This window comes from Stenella coeruleoalba (genome assembly GCF_951394435.1).
Source record: "Stenella coeruleoalba genome assembly, chromosome: 1".
In the NCBI taxonomy this organism is placed as follows: domain Eukaryota; kingdom Metazoa; phylum Chordata; class Mammalia; order Artiodactyla; family Delphinidae; genus Stenella; species Stenella coeruleoalba.
The window spans coordinates 102,415,331-102,437,516 of NC_137169.1; the positions used below are offsets into that span (position 1 = coordinate 102,415,331).

Genomic DNA, 22,186 nt, shown 5'->3' on the forward strand with positions numbered 1-22,186 from the left:
TTGCCGGGCCCCAACTATGCCATCTGTACGGGGCTGCCTCACGGTCCCCTGGCTCGAAACGACAAGAATGAAGTCGGAGGATGTGAGCGAATGTACAGACCTGGCACCCAGTGGGGGTCCATGAGTGTCAGCCTCTGCCCACCCGCCCTCCCCAGTGTAAGTGAGCGACTCCACTGACCCACAGCCTTCAACCAGCCGGGGCCGGGGATGAGCCGGAGGACCCGGTGAGGAACTGAAACACTGCAGAGGGTGAAGGAGAAAGGCCGCAGCCTGGGGGGGCGGAGCGGGTCGGGGAGCTCGTGGAGGCGGCTGCTGGGGAAGGGGCTGAGGCTGGGGACAGCACAGAGGTGGGTGGGACAGCCCCGCGCTTGACCATTTTGCTCAAGGCCGGCCTGGCTGTGGCCTCCAGGTCTCTCATTTCCTCTCCTTTAACGAGGGGTCACAGAAGTGCTTTCCCACAACTGCATCATCTCCCTATAAAGTCGTCAGCTTAAACACAGAGCCAAGCTGGGGCAGGACAAAGTCTCCTTTATGACACATTGCGGTTCATCCCCACCCGTTTGAACCCTTGGGCTCTGACACGGAACACGAGCTCCAGCCACTCCCCGTCACTTCCCACAGGCGCCAGGACGCAGCATTCCTTTCCCTGGCTTCTGGTTAAATGCCATCGTCGGTATCTTTAGGAGGAAGCGGGGGGACTTGGGGGCTGGGTGGGGGTGGGGTCAAAAAGAGAGAATGGATCCAAAGGACTTCTAGGAACTTTAAAAGGCTTGGAAATTCATGGTGCCAGTTCTTTACTACGTCTAATTTTACTCTGAAAGTTCCTCTTAACACAAAACATGTTCCGGCCAAGACACGGTTAGTTTGGGCTCATGAATAACGAAGGCGAGGGACTGCCCCTGGAGGCGCAGTGGTTAAGAACCCTCCTGCCAATGCAGGGGACATGGGTTTGAGCCCTGGTCCGGGAAGATCCCACGTGCTGCGGAGCAACTAAGCCCGTGCGCCACAACTACTGAGCCCGCGCTCTAGAGTCCGTGAGCCACAACTACTGAGCCCTCGCACCACAACTGCTGAAGCCCGCGCGCCTAGAGCCCGTGCTCCGCAGCGAGAAGCCACCGCAATGAGAAGCCTGCGCACTGCAATGAAGAGTAGCCCCTGCTCGCCGCAACTAGAGAAAGCCCACGTGCGGCAACAAAGACACAACATAGCCAGTAATTAAATAAAATTTTAAAAAGAAATAAATTTTAAAAATAACGAAGGCAAGCATTTCCTCAGTTCTCTGAATGGAGCTGGAATGAGGCAGAAAGCGGCCCCAGAAGAGAACCCACAGGAAACTAAAGTTGCCCGAGGCAGAATCAAGTGAGCTGTCAGGGGTGAAATGCAGAGAGGGCATTAGCTGCAGACAGCTAAGCTGGGCAACAAAGGAAACTGGGAACAAGACTGCGCGTCCTTCAGGAAAGCCGGGTAGAGCCTTCTTGCCTGTTACATGCCAGTGTTTCAGGTGACACCCAGTCAGGTAAGGCTGCTATCTCCGCAAACCCTCCCCGCCACCCAGTGATAAACCACTCCCTTTCTCCAGGACGGTCTAATTACATCCTTTTTGCTTGACACTCACAGGGCCAGGGCAGGTTCTCTGGAGTAAAGCCCAGTACGGTACACAGAGGATGTCAACACTGCTCCCTGAAGCACTGGGAGAGAACGCAAAACGAAGGAAACCTTGAAGAACAGGCAAGAGACAGCAGTGTTGACAGGAACAGGTGCTGGAGGAGATGGAGAAGGGGGAACAATGGTTGACACATTGGGGGACATCAGAGGCGGAGGTGTGGCAGGTGGCAAAAGAGGTGACTGCTGCAGGGCAGGGCAGGGGAGACCCAGGCAGCACCACCCAGACCATGGGGGGAGGACCCCTCAGAGCCACCCGATGCTGTCAGCATGAGAGAACACCAAAGCTGGGGAACGCCCAGGGGCCATTTGCTCAAAGGCTCAGAGATTTCACCCACAATGGCCTCGCCAAGACTGAAACAAGAACAGCAAGATATCCCGAGGGAGGTGACAATGTGGTCCAAAGGTGGTGTCTTAATGGCTCAGCAGTATGTACTGTGGCCTAAATCCAACCTCCAAATGACCACGTTATCTAACTAAGGCCAACCTGAGGCCGTCAGCTGACTAGGGTGGCACCCTGGTCCTGAACAACAATGGTGACAACTACCACTTACGCAGCACCTCCCACATTAAGACTCTCCCCGACGGTTCCATTCAAGTCTCACGATAACCCAAATGAATGGCTCCTGCTATGTTCGGATAAGGAAATGGGCGCTTAGAAGAGTTAAGTAACTTGCTCCAAATCACACCGCTGGCTGAATAACCAATGCTTATCGAGTGGTGGTCGGGTGGACGGATGGATGGATGACTGGATGGACAAAGGAAAGGCCAGGCTGACAGACAGACAGCTCCTCTTGGGACTAGACTTGGCCCTTCTGCGCCTGTCAGAGGAAGCAGGGAGAGTGGTGGGTAAAACGAGCCCATGAACAGGACAGCATCGACAAATATATATGACAGCCCTATTTTGCTGAAAGTGGGGGGAAAATAAAAACACCAACCCTCCACGAGAAACAGGAAAAAGAGAAACAGTCTGTCCCTGTCTTTAAATTTTCAAATCATAAAGAAGAGCCCCGGTGGCCCATGCCGGCCGTCCCCAAGTCTGAAGGGTTTTCCTCCGAGTATTTATTTGCAGAGTCAAAGTTCTCAGTTAGAGGAGAAACAGGACACAGCAGAGATTACATCGGAGCAGGAGAGGCGCCGCACAAAGGCCCTTCCTTTGTGTCTAACTCTGCTTTGTTTAAAGCAAGATCAGATTCAGCATCTGCACTTTTACTCGTTGCCTGACGAAAACCAGATGCCAAATGCCTCGCAGCACTGCGTCGGGGCCCCTGCCCTTCGGAAAAGGACTTGAGTCAGGCGGGCCAAATGCACCCGGCACTGAACAAAGCGCGCCCGTGCTTCAAGGGCCGAGATCTGCGCTCCCGAGCCTTTAAGAAAAGGCACATTCGGAATCTTTTCAGGCTAGGAAAGGCGAAAAAGACGGGCTTCGTACCTCATTCTTCGTCTAGTCTAGAGGCCTGGAACTTTTTCCTGAAGCTCCACCTATAGCTGGATGGTTGAGATGCTCAAGCTGGTCACCAGTGGATACCAGTCACCAAAACATTCCCCTCTGCAAGCCACTGACATTCTGGTGACCGATGGGAGAGAGCAGCCATCTTGCTGACACGGCTCAGGGACAAGGATCCCCCTAAGCTAAAGGGCCTTGGGGGTGGCAGTAAACTCACCCTCCAAAAATACTCAGAGCCCCAGAGAGAGAATAAACACCAGCCAGCAAGCTCTAGCTCCCGGATCTCTGAGCAAATCAGGTCAGAAGTAAATCAAGTCAGAACACAGATCTCTGAGCAAATCAAGTCAGAAGCAGATGGAAAAGTGTAACCTGAAGACCACTTATCTATCACCTGGACCACAAACAGCCGTCAGCGGCGCCACCCTGTTACAGCTCCAGACCTGGCTTCCCCAAGGATCCGCAGCTAAAGGTGGAGCAATCCAAGTCTGATTCTGGAAGGACGGCACTCCTCCCTCTGTGGCCACACCCCCGGCCCCTGGCCCTCGGCCCCAAGGATGCTGTGGCAGGGGAGGACAAAATGAAGGAACACAGGCTCTTGGCTGCCTCGGCCAGGAGATGACACCTGTCACTTCCTCACCCGTTTCACTGGCTCACATTAGTCACACAGTGTCAAAAAATCGGCACAAATTTGGAGGGGTGCGTGCACATCTGGTGAGCTGTTGTCTCTGCCACATCGTCTAAGTCCTAAGACCTCTCATTCCCAAGGTAAAGCCCCTATTTTCAAATGAATTCAAGGTCTCATCACTTAGAGCTTCCATCATTACCTCAAAACCCAGTGGCAAAAACAGACAGCATCTTCCTAAATTCGGTCCCCTCTTCCAAATTTCCATTTTATGTCAAGCCATCACACTCAAACTCCTACAGTCATCTTCTAGACGCAAGATTCAATCATCTCTTCATTCAATCCTCCCTTCTTTCAACAGTTACTTTCCTTTACAGTTTTCCTTTGATATTTTCCCCCATTTCCTACTACTTCCAACTCAAATCTCACCACCAACAACTGAATTATTCCAGGAGCTTAAACTGGTCACTCGGCTTTTATTTTCTTCCCTTGCCATCGACCTGGTACGCGGCTGCCTAATCCTCCCTTCCAAGGTCCACTTTCTTAGTTTCTCCCCTGCTCAGGGGCCCACAGTCCTCCCCACTGTGTAAATCAAGGGTCACCTTCTAAGCCTGCAATTTGCAGCGCTCTAGAATCTGCCTGTGGAATTAGGCAGGACGTAACCTCCCTGTTCTCTGCCACAGCCATGTCCACTCCCATCTCCACAGGTCTGTTCACGCCACCCTCCTACTCTTCTTGTGCAAATCCTCATCCTACCTCATGATCCACTCCAAATACGACCTCCTCGCCTGAGTCCTTCCCACTAACATACTTAACCTCTTTCTCTTCTGGTTTACCACAGGGCTAAGCGCTGTCTCTGCCTAGCGTGCCTTCTCATGAGAATCTACATTGTACTGTTTTACAAGTGTAAATCCTATTTCCGGCTCCTTTGAGGGAGTGGCTGATGTAGGCTGCCTTCAACTGTACGTAGTGGAAAACGGCAATTCTCTCACCCGAAAGACTGGGTTTGCCTCTTGGTGGGTGTTCAACCAAGAAAGACACAACCAAGCCAACACTCAGGAGAAGGAAGGATTTATTACTTGAAGCAAGTTAAGGAGAACACGGGGGTCTTTCCCAAAGCAGTGTCACCCCGAACAACAAAATTAGGATAGTTTTAAGCTCAGGGTACATGATATTCATGGAGGGGCTTGGGTGGTTGAGAGTCTAAGCTTCAGTTGACTGAAGTCACGAGGGTCAGAAAAGGTCAACATCATCATCCCTTAGGCTCCAGTTGATCTGGTGGTTGAGTGCTTCAGGCTAATCTTCACTATTGAAAAAGAAGTGGGAGTCTTTATAACTGATCTATTATCTTTGTTATATACTTACTATCTCTTGCCTGATAACAGTTCTTGCATTCTTTTGTTCCCTTAAGATTATTAACTACTGAGGTCTGTTCGAGGGCAAGCACTGTGGCCAGGCTCAGATCCCAAAGTAACTTAGGCCCAAAATGGCTTCTCTTATGTCAAGAAAGCCATGCCTGGTTCTTTTCCTCCGGGGACTCCTTACCCTAACTGCCTACAATTCCTTCGGCTGAAACAGTGATGACAGAAAGTGCAAGGTCGGCCTGCTCAGTCTTCAGCGCCTCTATCATCAAGGACCCTGGTTCTTCCCATCTTTTCCCCTCGGATGGCCTCAACAGATTTGCTTTTCCTCGTGGTGACGAAATGGCTGCCTCTTTTCCAAGAATCTAGTGCATGGAGCTGTCCCTTCTGTGTTTCCTTTTAAGAGAGAAAATGTCTTTCCCAGAATCCACTCCCCGACCTCCCCAGAGGACTTCTCATATCTCACTGGCCAAAACGATGTCACACGCCCGTATCTAGACTATGGGCGTCCATGACTGGCTTGGATCCACCAGCTTTTACCATAGAGCTTAAAGCAGAGTTACCTTTCCTTGAGTAGTTGGCAGGGAGGTGGGGAGGGAGGCATGACATTCAAAGGAAACCAGAGCTCTGCCAACAAGAAGAGAAAACAAATGGCTGTTGTGTAGGTAACCAACAGTGTCTGCCACAGGCAGGGCCCGGCGTCATGCATCCTTGCGTCTTCCCTCCCTGGCCACACCCGTCCTGCACTGGCACATATGGACGCTCAACAAATATCGGTGGAATTCAGCCAAACGAGGAATTATCCTGTGGGTGTGAGAAAACAGTGAGCATTATAATAGAGTGGCACAATTGGACATTTGTGCATAGAAAGTGGAAAGAGGGCCATGAAATCCAAACAGATGCAAACAAGGACTTCGCAGAGGAGGTGGGGAAGCTCCGGTCCAAACCCTAGGCTGGGCCTGACTGGCCTGACTCCCAGTTCCACATCCAGGGAGCGGGCCCCAGGCCAGAGGGCTGGGCCTCTCCCAGCAGGGCCCAGCTGGGCCTTCTCCTCATTTCAACCCTTGCCTCCACTGGGCCAGGGGTCTACATCCAGCCCACAGCCTGTCAGGCACAAAGGAGGTTCCCAATGAGGCCTGCCAGTGCCTAGCTGCTCTCTGGGCACATCATGGGCACCATAAGTCTGTGGACCAAGAATACCTTAGCACAGGAGGTCTGGGCTCTGAAAACAAGTCCTCCCTTCACTCAGGGCCAGGGACGACTCCTTCAGCCGGGGTCACAGGTCTCTGCACCCTCGTTCCTCTTCAGGCCACCCTGTTCCTATCCTTGCCTCCCAGCTCAGCTTTCCAGCACATTCTCCCAGATTCTTTGGGCTACGGACAGCAGTCCAGACCCCAAAGGCACATGCCTCCACCCTTGAGTGGAAAATGCACAAAGAACTGTATAGAAAATATACTGAACACGAGGCTCTGAAGTCTCACAGATGCCCTACGTCTACATCACAGGTCCATGAGTTTTTACCTATTGGAAGTTTTGGAGCTCCTTTTCAAATACTGTAGAGCTGGGATTTCAGGGGCTAAAGAAAACTGCGTTGAATGCAGCCACTCTCAGAACTCATGACACGTATGCAACATGCGATACACAGTGACGGAGCAATATTAGGTTGAACTGTATGACACTGCCGACACTCGACCGTTTTTGACCTACGAACATGGCAACGTCACACAGTTCAACCTAATATTTACTCTGTGCCAGGCAACTGGCTTGGGACACCATGACCAACTACACAGCCATACTCCCTGTCCTGATGGAACTTACAGTCTAGTGCATTAAACCATGAACTAAAAAGTCATCTCGGGTGGGAGGGAGGGAGACGCAAGAGGGAAGAGATATGGGAACATAAGTATACGTATAGCTGATTCACTTTGTTATAAAGCAGAAACTAACACACGACTGTAAAGCAATTATACCCCAATAAAGATGTTAAAAAAAAAAGTCATCTGTTTTTAAAAGAAGAAAAGAAAGGAATACACAGTTTAGCTGCACTATTATAATTAATTATATGCGTAGTTATGTGTTTACTGCCTGACTTCTTTGCACGCCTATAATCCACAAGGATGGCTCTGTCTCCTCTATATAACACACAGCCAAACACGTAGCAGAATGCACTGGATATCTGTTAAACTTATTAATTCATGTTACGGTAGACAAGTGCAGGTGCTGTGGAAGCATCCGGCAAAGTGATCTAACTAATTCCGGGACGTAAGTGTCAGGGCCTTCACCAACTTGGAATTTCTAACATTGCTGATAAGGCTGAATTAGGTCCTCGAAAGACAGCTCCGTGTACCACACAGATATTGCCGGCAGCATAAGTACATGGGGTTTCACGGGGATTATTTAAAATACTTAATAGAACAAACTGTTTTTAAGCACAGCCTCGTATTTCAGAAACGCCATTTACATGAACAATTGGTAGGTTAATTGCAAATCCTTCTTATTTCTCTCCTAAAGCAGGATGCCCCGAGGATCTTCAGCAGGTGCTCTATTAGCCTAGTCTGAGTTCCAGTATTTACTTAAAAGTACTACCAGTGAAGTTCTGGAGAAATATCTGGTAACTCGGACATTTTTCTAATTCAAACTAATCTTCCTCGTTAGTCTACGTTGTTAGGGATTTTACGATCCTATTAAGACGAAGCATCAAAGGCTGCCCTTCGAGTAATATTCACCAAATTCTTTTGCAGGACACTTCGGGCAGCGAGAACCAGAGCTAACATCAGAGAACAGGTGGGAAAAAAAATAAAGAAATGACAATTTGGAGAGCAGCTGTAATCCAATTCAGCCTAATACGTGACACCTAGATGAAGTCACATTCAAATTCCAAGCAAAGCACGTGAAAACTTTAGGCCCCGCACCCCTGATCTTTTGATTGACCTGACGTAATTTCATGAAAAACATCGGTGAACACCACTAACCGGCAGGCCTCCTATCTATTTTGCGGCATCTCCGTGAGAGCCAGCCCTTGACACACTGCAGAGACATCAATGAGCCTGGATAGTATCTTCATGCGTGTCTGGCCCGTCACTGCTCGCTGTACCAGCACAGAGATTTGGTAAAACACTGGTCACATTCATGGAACGTCTTAAACTCTCTTGACATAGCAAATGATCAGCAGGCCCTGTCCCCATGCCAAAGGCAGACAAAACTCTGTCGCCAGCAAGGAGGACACCCGGTCTCTCCGAAGGACGCCAAAGTCCCTGTCCTGCCTCCTTTGCGGAACCCTGCCAATCTCTGGGATGCAGGCATGATCAGGGGCTAGGGGAGATTATGCTCTGAATGTCTTAAGTGATTAGTTACTTAAAATCCTCCACCTGACTTCAGTCATTCCCCGTTGCAGATGACAGAGAAAAAGCCTACTTGATTAAAGCCTGAATGCCTATACATTTGAAAAAGGGAAAATATGCAGAAGAAAACAAGAGTCAGATTACTGATGGGCATAGCACCAGCCCCAGGACATCAGGGGCTGCTGAATAAATTATGACAAGGAAGCACATACATTAACCATAGATTCGCCAGAAATGCCTCCGCCCTTCCGGCTCTCACACTTACTTTCCCCCAAAGCATAGATTGAATCTGGCCTTGTCCTCAAGCGTGGCCTGGCTCTTCCTAGATTCCAAATATGGGAAATTACAGCTCTTCTGTGGTGGGGTAAGAGCGGGAAGGCAATGTTTGTGTTGCGTAACGTTTTAATTAAAACAAAGACGACGTACCCAGAATTTCTCTCTTCTGCTGGGAGAGTTTTCCAGGCCTCCTCCCACTCTCTCCCCACCCAGGCCATCAGTCTTTTCATCACCTCCAGAATAATTCCCCTTTTAAATAAGGGGATTATGCATAATGAGATCTGCAAAGAGTCTTCTAAAATAAATTCAAGTCTAGAGCCACATTCATTTTCACCTACTTTCAACCTTCTTAGAAATCCACCCTTGGGCGTGGGGGGTGGAGTGGATGGACCTGGACTCGGAGTGTGAGAGAGAAAGGGGCTACTACGCGTGCTGCTTCTCCCAGCCGAGGGGTGCGGGGACACCCAGCTAAAAGTCATCCCCCATCCTGACACAGGGAAGGAGAAAGACCTGGGCCGGTGCTCCGAATGCAATCTTGCTTTTTTGTAATGCAATACCAGTAGACAGATTGCCAAACTCTCCAGCAAGCTACCTTACTGTACTGAAACATCAGAAGACCTTAAGATACTGCTCAGCAAATCATCTCTGAACAGCGTCAGGGAGGGTTGTCTAGCTTGGGGATGAGCCAAGAACAAACTTATCCGCACAGTCCCTCCTCTAATAAACCAACAGATGTGTCCATCTGCGAAGCAGAACCCCCCCAACGGACCATCCATCTCCAGACCAACACAAAACCACCGCAGAACAAAAGCACTGCGGAAAACCAGAAAGGTCTCTGAGGAGAGCTGCTCGTGGGGAGAAGGCTGGCCCTGCGCACAGGCTCCTGGGAGCAGCCCTGCCTGCTCCGGGGCTCAAGCCATCGCCACCGGGCACAGCTTACAACCTGCCTGGGACCTGCAGACTTAGAGTACGTGGGCGAGAGGGGAGAAATACCAGGGACGAGGGAGAGAAGCGCAGATCAGGGCTTCTTAAGGTTAACCCCATGTCGAGGGAAGGCCCCCAGGAAGGTGCAGATCTGGAAGAGTCCGTCAGTGTGTCCCGTGCCACCCGGCTGAGCTAACCCAGCAGCTTCCGGAAAACAACCGTGGTGAGAGCCTTGGGCTCCGGACAGGAGTTAAGGGAGGCCAAGTACCACGTAAGGGTGATCAGCCTTAACACCACCATACCCCTAACACCAGGGTCCTCAGCAGAAAGCTGGCTGTGGACGCTGTCTCCTATCTGATGGCAAAGTATGTGACTATTCTAGGTCTCCTTTGTTCTGACTTCCTAGAAGTTCAGAGCTAAGTATGCAATTCCCAATTCCAATACAACATCCCCAGCAGTTAATAAGCACGTCTCCCACCATCACTGGTACCCTTCTCCTACTCCTATAGGCCCTTCACCAGGCCTGCCCAGGGCATGTGTAATTCATGGCTGCTAATGAAGAGCTGAGAACAAAACAGGAAGAAAAGATGTAAGAAATAGTCAGTAAAAAGACTTACCTTAGGAAAAGAGTTCCCTTACGTCAGAGTGTCTTTAATTAATCTTTCTATTTATTGAAGATTAAAAATACCTATCAGGTGACTACTTAAAATGTTCATTATGATTTTAGCTTTCGGTTCTTGGTATTTGAGATAACAGAACGATGACTGCTTGTAACAGGCACTCAAATATTTGTCGAAGGAAGAGATGGAAGTCTTTTCAGGAAAGTACTGTAAGGAGATTCTAGTGGTCTCTGGATGGGTGGTAGCCAGGTCAAACCCTGATGTTTAAGAAGGCTTGGCTGTGATATGTGAACCCGACAACCACCCCTCCAAAATAGCGACTCTTTTAAAAATCAGGTCTAAAGGTGAACCATCCAGGAAACCTGCTTTTTCCCCCAGGGTTTTAAAGAAAGTCACACCAGTGAACCTGAGAAGTAACCCAACACTTTGAAATGATCATCTTTTTACAGCAATAGTTGCTCCTGCAGGGTTAAAGAAAAAAAGTTCTCTTCCTTTGGGTTAAGGCCTTGAAGGTCTGGTAGCCAGCAACCTTAAAGGTTACTCCAGTCCAGCTCACTCTAAATGGAAGAATCATGTGGGAGTTGAAAACGCAGGAAAACTTCTCATTTTTTTCCTAGTCTATGAACAAATAAGAACAGTTGATTGAATTGGATACAAAATCCAGTATTTACGACTGTCCTCTTAACAAGTTTTGAATGGGCTTTATTTTAATTCAAGATTATAACAAAGACGGTCAATAAAATATGTGTGTGCTTAATTTGTTAAATGTATGTGTTTCTAGAGAACATATTCAGAATAAACAAGTCAATTATTTCTCTTAAGTACATTAAAACTTAAGGGTAGTGTTTTTATTATGACTCTTGCTCTTGATACAGCAAGACAAAATTATTCTGTTATATAGCTATTGAATAAGGCTCACTACTCCCCAACGATTTCACCAATTACAGCTTCTTCTAGCTATAAAATAACCAAATCAGTTCTTATATGGCCATAAAACTGAGACTGAAAAAAACAGTGGAATAAATCACCCCTTTAAAATCAAGTTGTTGAATAATATGTTCTGTATGAGTCCATTTATGTCAAAAAAAAATCTATATTTGTGCGAGTATATGACTAGAAATTATAGAAAAAAAGCCTGAGAGAACATAGTGTATCAAACTGTAAAAAAATATATTTCAGACTCAACAAGGGGCTCAGGGCAGAGAGGGGAACTTTCACTTTTTACTTTCTGTCGATACTGTTTGGATTTTTACAACAGAACTATATTCACATGTCACTCTGTCCAAAAAATTAGAAGTCAAAGAAATAGAGCAAGCAAAAATAAGCTATCTTGTGAAACTGCAACTTACAGCTCATCACCTTTCTGTTATGTAACATTCTACCCTGAAGCACTTTATTTGTTTTAAATTATGCCAAATCTTCAGTGAAAATCGAGATTTCCTTCCTGATGGGGGTGCTACATCTAAGAGGTTGTGAAATTTCATTCTCTGGAAGTCTTTAGAAAGGGTGGGTATGTGGGGTGGGGAAGTGGTAACTGGCCAGGACAGGGAAGGTGGGGTTTGCCCTGAAGCAGCCATGGTTACTCACACACAGGTCTCCAGTTCCTGCTCCTCCTAAAAGCCCTTCCTAGCAACGGTCAAATCAAGGTTGCCGATGCAACCAGTTGATGGGCAAAAACCCCTAAGTGAGTTACGCAAGCCCCTTAGGGCTCTCAAAGTAACACTTGGGGTGAGGAAGCTGGCCACCTTACAGGTTTCAAAAACACCTCACCATGATACCACTTTCCCTAAGCTGCGGACACAGGGCTAAGGTACCTAATGGGTCCAGGCTATGTCTCCTTTGGTCACTGGCAACCCCGAGCACCAAACTAATTTTGCTTTAAAACTGGACTACTGTATCAAATGTGAGGGGTCACACTGATTATCACATAGAAAAAACAGATTAATACTACTTAATCAATGCTGCCTGGCTGGGAGACAGAAGATTTCAAATTTATGGGGCTCTTGGGGGAAGGAGAGTTAATAAAGGGGGTCCCTGAGAAGGAGGTAGGCAGCCCATCTCATGACATGGCTCGGTTACCAGCATAACACAAGCAGGAGCCAGTGCCCAGCTGAGAGCAGAGAAGGTGTTTGCAGAGGCTGCCATGGAAAAGGAGCAGACCGTACCCCAGAGTAGCGGAAAATGGGTGTTACAAGCAAAAGCAGAAACAAATACATGAAAATAACACCAACTTAAGGCAATTCTGAACATACTCCACTATATCAAAGAATCATAATGAGGGACTTCCCTCATGGCGCAGTGGTTAAGAGTCCGCCTGCCAAAGCAGGGGACGCGGGTTCGAGCCCTGGTCCAGGAGGATCCCACATGCCGCAGAGCAACTAAGCCCGTGCGCCACAACTACTGAGCCTGTGCTCTAGAGCCCGCGAGCCACAGCTACTGAAGCCCGCGCACCTAGAGCCCGAGCTCCGCAACAAGAGAAGCCACCACAACGAAAAGCCCACGTGCCACAACAAAGACCCAACGCAGCCAAAAATAAATAAATAAAATAAATAAATTTATATAAAAAAAGAAAGAATCATAATGGGAAAGTACGCATAGCTGGTATCAGATTTCTTCCCTCTGTTTTAATAAAGGGAAGGTCTGGGGACCTGTCAGTTGATGGGAAGAGGTCCCACGAGAAGACTGGACACCAGTCTCTTTGAGTTCACAGTTTTGCTAGAATGTCTTTGCTCTGATGATGTTTTGATGGACACACAAAAGCTCTTCCTTCGGTACAGAAACAGGTCCCCTTCACTTCCACTCTGGACCCCCCACCTCCAGTAATGCCCCCTGCCCTCCCCGCCACTTCTCCCGCTGGTCCTCTAGGACACCCACCTACAGCTCTCTGGTGTCTGCCATCTGTCTCTGATCCAAATACCTAGACCTCACACCAACCGACTGTTCCAGTTCTTCCCACCAGCACCTCTAAGGGCCCAGGCCCACTGACACTCGGGCTTCTCCACCCCTTCAGAAGTCTTCTCAAAACAGCCCCTTGTGCCCCGGTGTCCTCCACCCCACAATTCTGCCAGGACCTCACTCTCCTATTACTTAAATAAATGCCTAAAATTCCCGCCCATCCAGAAAGCCCTTCCAGACTGACCACTCGAGAGCTACTCCAGTCGCATCCCTCTCCTGGACAGAGCATTCCCTTCACTCCTCCTGCTAAGCTGAAAGCAAGACCAAACTTGCCTCGCCTCTCCTTCCCCAACAGGACAACTGTCCTTGGAGAACACATGGTATATCACTGTCCCCTTGTCCACCTGCAAAGTGATTTACCCCTTTTTTACCCCAGGCTTTAGATTATCATCTCCTAGAGGGGAGGGACATGGTTGTGTTCCAGCAAAGCCTGCATCACCTGGATGAAGGGAAATAGGGTATTCGGGTGAATTTCATAGAGGGTTAATAGAGGGTTAGGCAGAACCTTTGTTTCAACTCTCATGATCATAAAACCTATTATAAAGCTTTTTAAGATACATCTGACCACTTCCCAGCCTGAGTAGAGTTAATATAATTTAATCTTTGATTCAGAATCTTGCAGTGCCCCCAGGCTCATGATTCTCTCCTGCTACTGTAATTACAGATGCAGAAGATGTAGAGACTGGGCTGATGGTGGCCTGGAAGCCAATTTCTAGAATCAATCCTTGCTACTACATCTTGTGATTTTCACCTTCCTGAAAGTGGAGCTCAAAAGTAAAAACAAGGGCTTCCCTGGTGGCGTAGTGGTTGGGAGTCCGCCTGCCGATGCAGGGGGTGCGGGCTCGTGCCCCGGTCCGGGAGGATCCCACGTGCCGCGGGGCGGCTGGGCCCGTGGGCCGTAGCCGCTGGGCCTGCGCGTCCGGAGACTGTGCTCCGCAACGGGAGAGGCCACAACAGTTGGAGGACCGCGTGCCGCCAAAAAAAAAAAAAAAAAAAAGTAAAAACAAAATCCCACTTATCTGGGATGGGATTCTAGTTAAGGGAGGCCCATTGTCATGGTCTTTGTTAAGTGCCTGCCACTGTGGCCCACAATTAGTCACTTAATAAAAGGGTCTCGATGAGGGAATTTGGCAACATGTGATTTTCTACAAATATAAGCTTGGTTTTCATGCAACCATTCATTTCTTTGAAAAATAGGGTCATTCACACACAGGTGTCCTAAATTTCCTTAAATTAAAATCCAACCCTTTACAAGGAATAGCTGTGCTCACATCAAAGCAGCAAAGAAACAGGTGCCCAATCACGGTGAATGAGGAACTCCCAAAGGAACCTGCAAATACTAATCAAGGAGCCATAATTCAGGATGCACAAGGCCAGGGACCATGGGAGGCCAGGAAGTGGAGCCACTTCATCCAGTTCCCAGGCTGGGGCTCAGTGGAAGTGGTCTGCCTGGGCTCAAGGCAGACCCAGTCTAAGCCCAAATCCCAAACTCATTACAATCTGAACTAATTCTCTGTGTCCGGCAACATCCCACATGAACTGGTCCCTGAAACTACTGACAGTCATTTCTCCAATCCCTAAAGGGCCACTCTGCCACCACTATGACTGCTGACTCCTCTGCATTGGCAGGACTCTCATGGGAAGAGAATGCCCTCCCCATCCAAAGACTGCCCATTTCTGAAAGCCCAGCCCAAGTCCTCACGCATAGGTCTTTCCCAGTGACCTATGGGAAACAACAACCAGTGACCACATTGAACTTTACCTTGAACTTCCCGGGAGTCCATGCACAGACTTCAGGAGGTATGTGAACTTGAACGGGAAAAAAAATTACATCTTCATTTTCACGAACCTCTAAGTTAACTGTTCCTTAATTGTGAATGTAGGCAAGCATCATGGTAATGTTTCCAGGACCTGTGACTGTCACAATACAAATCATAGCTACTTTCATATCACATCACAGTGGATGCAGATACCTCAAAATATCATTTTCACCCTTCACTACAGCAAAATTACGTACTTGTTAGATCTGCTGGTAGATCTTGTTATTAATGTGTTCTTAAAGAAGCACATTGCTGTATCATAATTTTAAATATTTTCATGGCAGCATTTCAATATAATTGATTTTCTCTGTTATCCTAAGTTTTTATTTATGCATTTGAGAATGTTATCCTAAGAAGGGGTCCATAGGCTTCACCAGGCTGCCAGAAGGACCCACGGCACAAAAAAGGTTAAGAACCCCTGGTCAGTGGAGTAAAAGCATGAGCTCTATAGCCAGACAACCTGGATTCAAACCCAGGCCCTGCCAATTTCTAGCTCTTTCCCTTTGAGCACAATGATTTGAACTCCCTGAGCCTTGAATTTCCTCATCTTGATCGAGGGAGTCAATATAGAAACGACACCTACCTTGTGAAACCATTCATTCATCAAAAATTTAACTGAATACCTACTTCGTGCCAGGCACAAGGCTGAGTTCTGGGGCTACAGTAATGAACTGCACAGAGATGGTCCCTAAGCACTTTATACGGAAGATCATGCTCTATAAAGTGTTTGGCTGTGACTGGCACATAAGCATTCTATAAACACTACAGTACCACTGTTAAAACCACAATATTGAGCATTCAATTGTATGCTGATTTGCGTTGCTTCCCAGGTAACAAGTGTTGGTTCATCTAGCTCACGCCTTCCCAAAAAGGCTTCCTGGAGGCCCGGGGCGGGGCCTCATACTCAGAGGGGCATCTTGTTAGATGCAAGAACACAGGATTTGAACCAAATGGTCCTGATTTCAAAACCCTGTTCTGCCACTTCCTAGCTTTGTAACTGTGCCAGAGACCAAGAGCTGTCCCCTCCAAAATTCTGTCCTCTCCTTCCCCTACAATAATAGAGCCCCAGTTTTGGCTGGATACTTAGAATTAAGGATGACATTTCCCAGCCTCCGTTGCAGCAAAGTATGGTCATGTGATCAAGTTCTAACCAATGGGGATATAAGCAGAAGCAATGTGTGCACAGGGCATGCCCTTCACCAACCCTTTTCCTCCTTCGTAATGGTTGGGACTAGCACAGCCATCTTGGACCATGAGATGACCTTGGGAATAGAGGCATGCACTTGGAACAAGACAGAAAGGACCTGGATCCCCACCCCTGTAGAGCACCATTTCAAACCATTTCAGGCAAGTTCCTTAACCTCCCTGGACCTCAATATCCCCATCTACGAATGAATGATAATATAAGGTGTCTAGCTGGCAAGACTGTTTGAGGATTTAATGAGATAGGACTTGCTTCACAGTAAGGGCTAAAGTTAGGAGAGGTGGTAGTACTGTTATTCTCTTGCTGCAATGACAAATGGAGGGGATTGGGACATCTTAACACAGCCCTGGGTGCCCAGGGGTGGCTCAATGATTCACACAGTTGAAAGGCATCTTAGCAAGCCTAGTCCTGACAAGAATTCCCTTCTCTGGCACCCTTGTCAAATGGTCCCCAGAAAAGGGAAGGGCATTGCCTCTGGGACAACTGTGGGGACAGTGGTGTTTGTTCATCCGTAAATCACGATCTTCATCCTCTTCCTTCCAATCCCTTCCCCCGACTACCCCAGGCCACCTCGCTGCTCTCCACTTCCTCCTCCTTCTCCTCTGCCTTTGATCACCCAGTCCTGCCTCTGAGCTCACTCCCCCCAGAACATCAAAGTCTCTTTCAATCTCTTTTGGAAGCACCCTCTGGCCTCTCCCCTAAGAAGCCTTCCCTAACTAACTGGGAAGGTCGTGATCGCTTCCTCAGTCCCAACCTATTCAAACAAGAGGCTTTTCAAACTCTACGAACGAATTTCTCTCCCACTGGAGAAGAACACAGATGACCATCTGACACCTACAAGTTCTCTGTGTTGAGCCAGGGATGTCCCCATCACTTACGTTTTTCATTGCTAACACTTTCAAAGCTATTTCATCTTGTTTGCCACATCAGCACTGGTCTGGAAGGCCTAACTCCTCATGGTTACGCAAAATCGAAATCTGTCTTATGTGCCTAAAGCTTATATTCAACTTCCCTGATTATTCCCTTCCTGCTCTTGCAGACACAAATGCTATTGTCTCCCCCACAGTGCTGTCACCTTCCCATGTCCCTGTCACTCACACAGGCTGCTCCCTGCCCCGGGCCTAGGCACAGACACAACCACCCCCTTCTCTCCTCATTCCCTCTTTCACACTCAAGCCACGTCCACACCAGCCCCTGTTCTTTACTCATCTTCTGCCCCTCCGGCTCCACCCATTCTCAGTAGCGGAGACTCTACTATCCTCTTGGCTCAACCAAGCCCATGCTTAAGACGGCTTTCGAACTGGAATAAGGGTGGCCATGGCAGCCGATGGTTGCCTAGTTGGGTGGGGCACCCAGAGCTGCAACAGGACGAAACAAGACACGGTGGTCGAGAGGGCAGGAATCGGTACCCAAGCAGGCAGAAAAGGAGGAACCTGATCCAAGTCCTAGACATCGGTAACGGAAGGGAGCGGAAAGCACGGGTCTGATGATGTCGAGGGAGTCACAAGCATCTCAGATCTACCCTGTACGCCCCTCACATACTGTCACAGGGTTTTCTCAAATTGCCACTTCTGGAGGCTGGCAGCACCTGTATCAGTCTCACTTTGCAGAGCACTTAAACTGGTCCTACTTTTTACATACAAAATTTTATTCCAAGCGTGTGACCCACCCGGACACAAAACCTTGAGAGTCTCTGCTATTTTCAATTCATATTACACATTCATTTTCATTACACAGCCAGAATGCTGACACGTGAATCCGATCACACCAGATCACAAGCAAGAAATAAGACCCCAACCTGGGTTCTGCTCCCTCCACAAAGACCTTCTAGTCTCCAAGGTTAACAAAGTAGTAGCGAGGCCCCCTCCCTGCCATGCTGCCAGCCATCGAGTGGTAAGAAAGGGTGAGATTTCACCAGTGGGGATCAAAAACCCAGGCATGTCCAGAGTTCTAAACCTCCCCACTCTCACCCAGGTGTGCTCTTCGGCCGCCGTTCCCCTCTGACACCACCTTGACACTCATTTTCCTCCGTGGCACCTGTTTATACTTGAGGCTGGGAGTGGAGGAAAGATACTAGCGCCCAGTGCCAGGGCTCCACTCCAGGGTGGCCCAGAGGGTGAACAGAAGGGGAACCAGCCAGCAGCCTTACATTTCTGGAGCAGCCAGGAGAAACAAAAGGCACAAATGTCACATTGCCTTGTTTGCCCATTGGTGATTCCTTCTCCTGCCCTGGGCCCCACCCTTCCACTCAGCTCTCTTTCCCGCCTTAGCCACACCATCAACCCCTTGCCCAAGCCTCCCGGAGGGCTCGCCTCTTGGTCCTCTTGTATCCACATGAATCGCTAATTACTGATTTAAACCCACACACTAAGTGAATGACAAATACCAATACAGTACTTAGGACTGGCGAATGGAGAGCTACCTGTCTTCTTGACTCTGCCTGAGCATACAGGAGACACAGAGACACTGTATCCTGACCCACACCTGAGCAGAAGACTGACAAAACTTGCCACCAGACTGGGTGTCCCTGTGAGCGCTGAGGAGGGGAGGGCAGAGCTGGCAGTGATGAACTCACACACCGGTTCTCCAACTCAGCTCCACACTGGAATTGTCTACGAGAGCTAAGACTCATGCCTGGGTCACCTTCCCAGAGAACCTGGTTTAATTGGTCTGGGGCCGCTGCCTGGACATGGGGATTTTTTTAAAGCTCCCCCAGTGATTCTAACATGCTCCCAAGTTTGAGAACCACTGATGGCTCATACTTACGTGTTCCTGACATTTTTCAAAGCAGTCAAGACCTTCAGGACACCTTATAGCCTTTAACTGTCAAGACAGCCCTTGGCGGTACACCCCATTTTACTGTGATTCAGACGTCAATCATAGTCAGACTGAGATCTGAACTCAGGTTCTCCACCGCAAAGTCCACTCCTTTTCCACTCTTCTGTGAACTCTTCTTGCAAGGGTGTAGACAACACATGAAAGCAATCTCCACTGCCACTAGATCACAAGTAAGTCCCATAAATGCAAGACACCTAGATGTGGAGATGCAAACACCACAAGCAGCAGTGATAACCTCTTCTGAATGCAGGGGACTGAGCTGAACCCAGAGGGCAGTGGGGTGTGCTCATGTGCGAGGTCTAAGGCAATGGAGGGAGAGGATGCATCAGATCCCGGGCAGGGAGCTTATCCTAGACCCAAGATGTGTCCTGAGATACCACACTTAAGAGTAAGACAGCATTCAGTGGCATGGAAAGCACTGTTGAATGGGAGAATGTCGGGCAAAGGGGGGACTCTTCAATGGGAGGGAATCTTAAGAGAGGTGTCAAGGGTTCACCTCTCAGGCCCCAGTTTCTCCATCCCGATCTAACCATCCTAACCTTCTGTGGGTCACAAAACCCAATCCTAGCACAGCCCCTACCAGGCACCACTCCTCCAGTCTCTCTTCCCCCCAGAACTACAATCTGAGCTTCTTTGGTGAGGGGACATATGACTAGACCCTCAAACATTTTTAGTCTACTGATCACTTAGGTAGGGCAAAGCATCCCTTCAACCCCTATTCCACCCATGCTTACTTCCCCCTCAAAAAAACCAAAAAACAACAAAAAAAAACACCATCGTTATCATCAAACCAACTTTCCTGAGAGTGGGAATAACGCTGCCACTTCGGATCGGATTAGGAATTGATGTGGACTGACACAGACATGAAGACGCTGAAGCACCATGTTTATAAAAGACAAGAAACCAATCCACGATCCACACGGAGTCCCTAAAGCGTCGACATAGATGGGGGACCCCACGGCGGGGCCCGGGACAGACACTGAAGGACAGCAAATGTCCCTTCTTAAAGACAACAAACGATGGGCCACCTTTCCTCCTGGGTCAGAAATGGGGCTCTATTCCAACCTGTGACACACAACGCTGCCTCCCGGGGTCCCCCAAAGCCGAGTGTTGATGGCAAAGAACCACAAGGAATTACAGGAACCAAGAGCAGGTGAAACTTTCACATCGATCGCGCTGATAGGCAGCAGCCACTTACCCAGCACAGCCAGACAGCTCAGCACTGGGAGAAAGCACTTCATGTCGGCAGCTGAGAGGAGACACAACACAGGGCGCTTCCTCTTCTCCCAGCACTTAATCTCTCATTTCTGGCAATCCACTTAGAGCTCCAGAAGACAGTTTTGGAAAGAGAACTTAACTCAGGGAATGAGAACAGGTTAAAGAGCTCAGCAGGAGGGAGTGGGGGAGGGGCGGCGGGTGGCAAGTGTTAAACTCCCCTAGGCTAAAGGAAGGGTCCAAAACAATTCGGACGGCGCTGGAGGCTCGTGCCACATCCTGTGCCTTGTGGTTTCCACTGTAATTGTAGATTGCGGTGGATTAATCCTCAAGGAAAAGGAAAGAAAGAGTCTGAGAAAATCCTTTCATCCACTGATTATACAGAAATGTCCTTGGCTTCGCAGTGAAGGTGTCTGTAATCTCCCTCATTCGGATTCCCCAAAGGGAACGGGGCAGGTTTTGTCAAAACCTTTGACAGCCAAATCGCCCTGGTCGGCATCGACTGCTCTGGGTTTCTTCATCAAAAAGTCCGTCTCCACGCATGATGGTGGATCACGGGGCTACCACCTGCCCCAGACCTGCCCGCAACACACGAAGCAAGTTGGCGTTCTTTCGGCAGCCCTGAAGCGGTCCCACAATGCCAGCAGCTCTCTAAAACAAACACAACAGAGATTTATCAAAGGCAAGCACGGCCGCCGCAAAAGCGAGAGGGGCAGAGCGCCAAGCTGGTCCGGGCACCTGGTCCTGGACCAGGACGGTCAACCTTTGCAGTCTGACCTTGGCCAAGTCGCCACCTTAGCCTCCACTTCAGTTTCCCCGCACAGAGCCGAGCAATTGTGGGAAGCCCGATTGTTCCTGCAATACTTTCACCAAATGCTTCACTCCTGGGAATTCCTTCCGCCTCCCACCGAGCCCCGGCGCCGCGGGTAGCCCCACCCTCCGCGGGGGCAAATCGGGAAGAGGCTCCGAGGTGGGGCCGCCACTCCCCGTTCCACCCCCGGCCCTCGCCCCAACGTGGGAGCTGTGCGCGCGCCGCGTCCCAGGTGGCCCCGCTATTGTTTTACCTCTCCGGGTGTTTATTTTTCGCTGATTGGAAAGAAAAGAGAAGGAGGGAGAAGGGAGCCCCGGGCTCCGCTTTCGCTGCCAGGGGAGGGGTCTCAGGCCGACCCCCCGAGCGGAGCCGCAGCCGGGCCCACCGCCGCCCCTCCCACCGCCCTCCCCCCGGGCTCCGGCTCCCCTCGGTGCCGCCCTCCCCGCGCCGCGCGCGCGGTCGCCGGATACCGACCTCGCCGCCGGCCCTCTCCCTTCGCGCGTCGGTCCGTCGGTCCGTCTGTCCCGGCGCACGCCTCTAGGGACGCGCCACCTCCTCTCTCTGCTCCGGCAGCGGCACCGGCGGCCGCGCTCCGGCCCCTCCCCAGTCCCCGCCCCCTCCACCCGGCCCGTTGCACCCGGGCCAGCCGAGCGCGGGGCGAGGGCGGTGGCCTCGGCTAGAGGCACCGCCCCCGGGCCCGCCCCTTCCCCCCAACCCCGGGGGCCGGGCGGCCGAGCGGCCGAGCTGGGGGCCGGGCGGGGGCTCAGGGTGCGGCTGGTGGAGCCCCGCCCGCACCTGCGGGTAGCAAGGGCCAACCGAGGACCTGGGCGCAGCTGGCGTGGGGGCCGGGCAGCGCCGAAAGTTAATCAGGGGGCTCACACGCAGACTAGCCGGCCGCGGGCTGGATGCACAGGCCCTTCCCAAAGCCCAGCAAAGGACCCCTGAGCCTGGAAGAGGGCGGACCGAGAGCGCGTCCCCTCTCTGGGAAACAAAAACAAAGCCCTCTGCAGGAGCCTTGAATCTGTTCATATAGTAGAACCCCACATTGCACTTCACTCTAAAACAGAATTTCCTAGACGTTGAGACTGAA

The 22,186-nt window shown here is 49.9% G+C and overlaps 1 protein-coding gene across 4 annotated transcripts in view; it reads right to left on the reverse strand.

Moving 5' to 3' along the window:
- IGSF3 (immunoglobulin superfamily member 3) overlaps positions 1-21,701 on the reverse strand; it is a 99,403-nt gene extending 77,702 nt beyond the window's left edge. For 3 of the 4 annotated variants that reach the window (XM_079921479.1, XM_079921481.1, XM_079921483.1), the window contains exons 1-2: positions 21,571-21,701; positions 20,269-20,936 (exon numbers count right to left, since the gene is read on the reverse strand). In XM_079921479.1, coding sequence (XP_079777605.1) covers positions 20,269-20,311 — 43 coding nt within the window. In that variant the 5' untranslated portion in view covers positions 20,312-20,936; positions 21,571-21,701. Of the gene's footprint in view, positions 1-20,268; positions 20,937-21,062; positions 21,175-21,570 lie in introns of those variants that run through there. The other variant, XM_079921480.1, reaches the window with a different exon arrangement.
- Between the last annotated feature and the right edge of the window lie 485 nt (positions 21,702-22,186).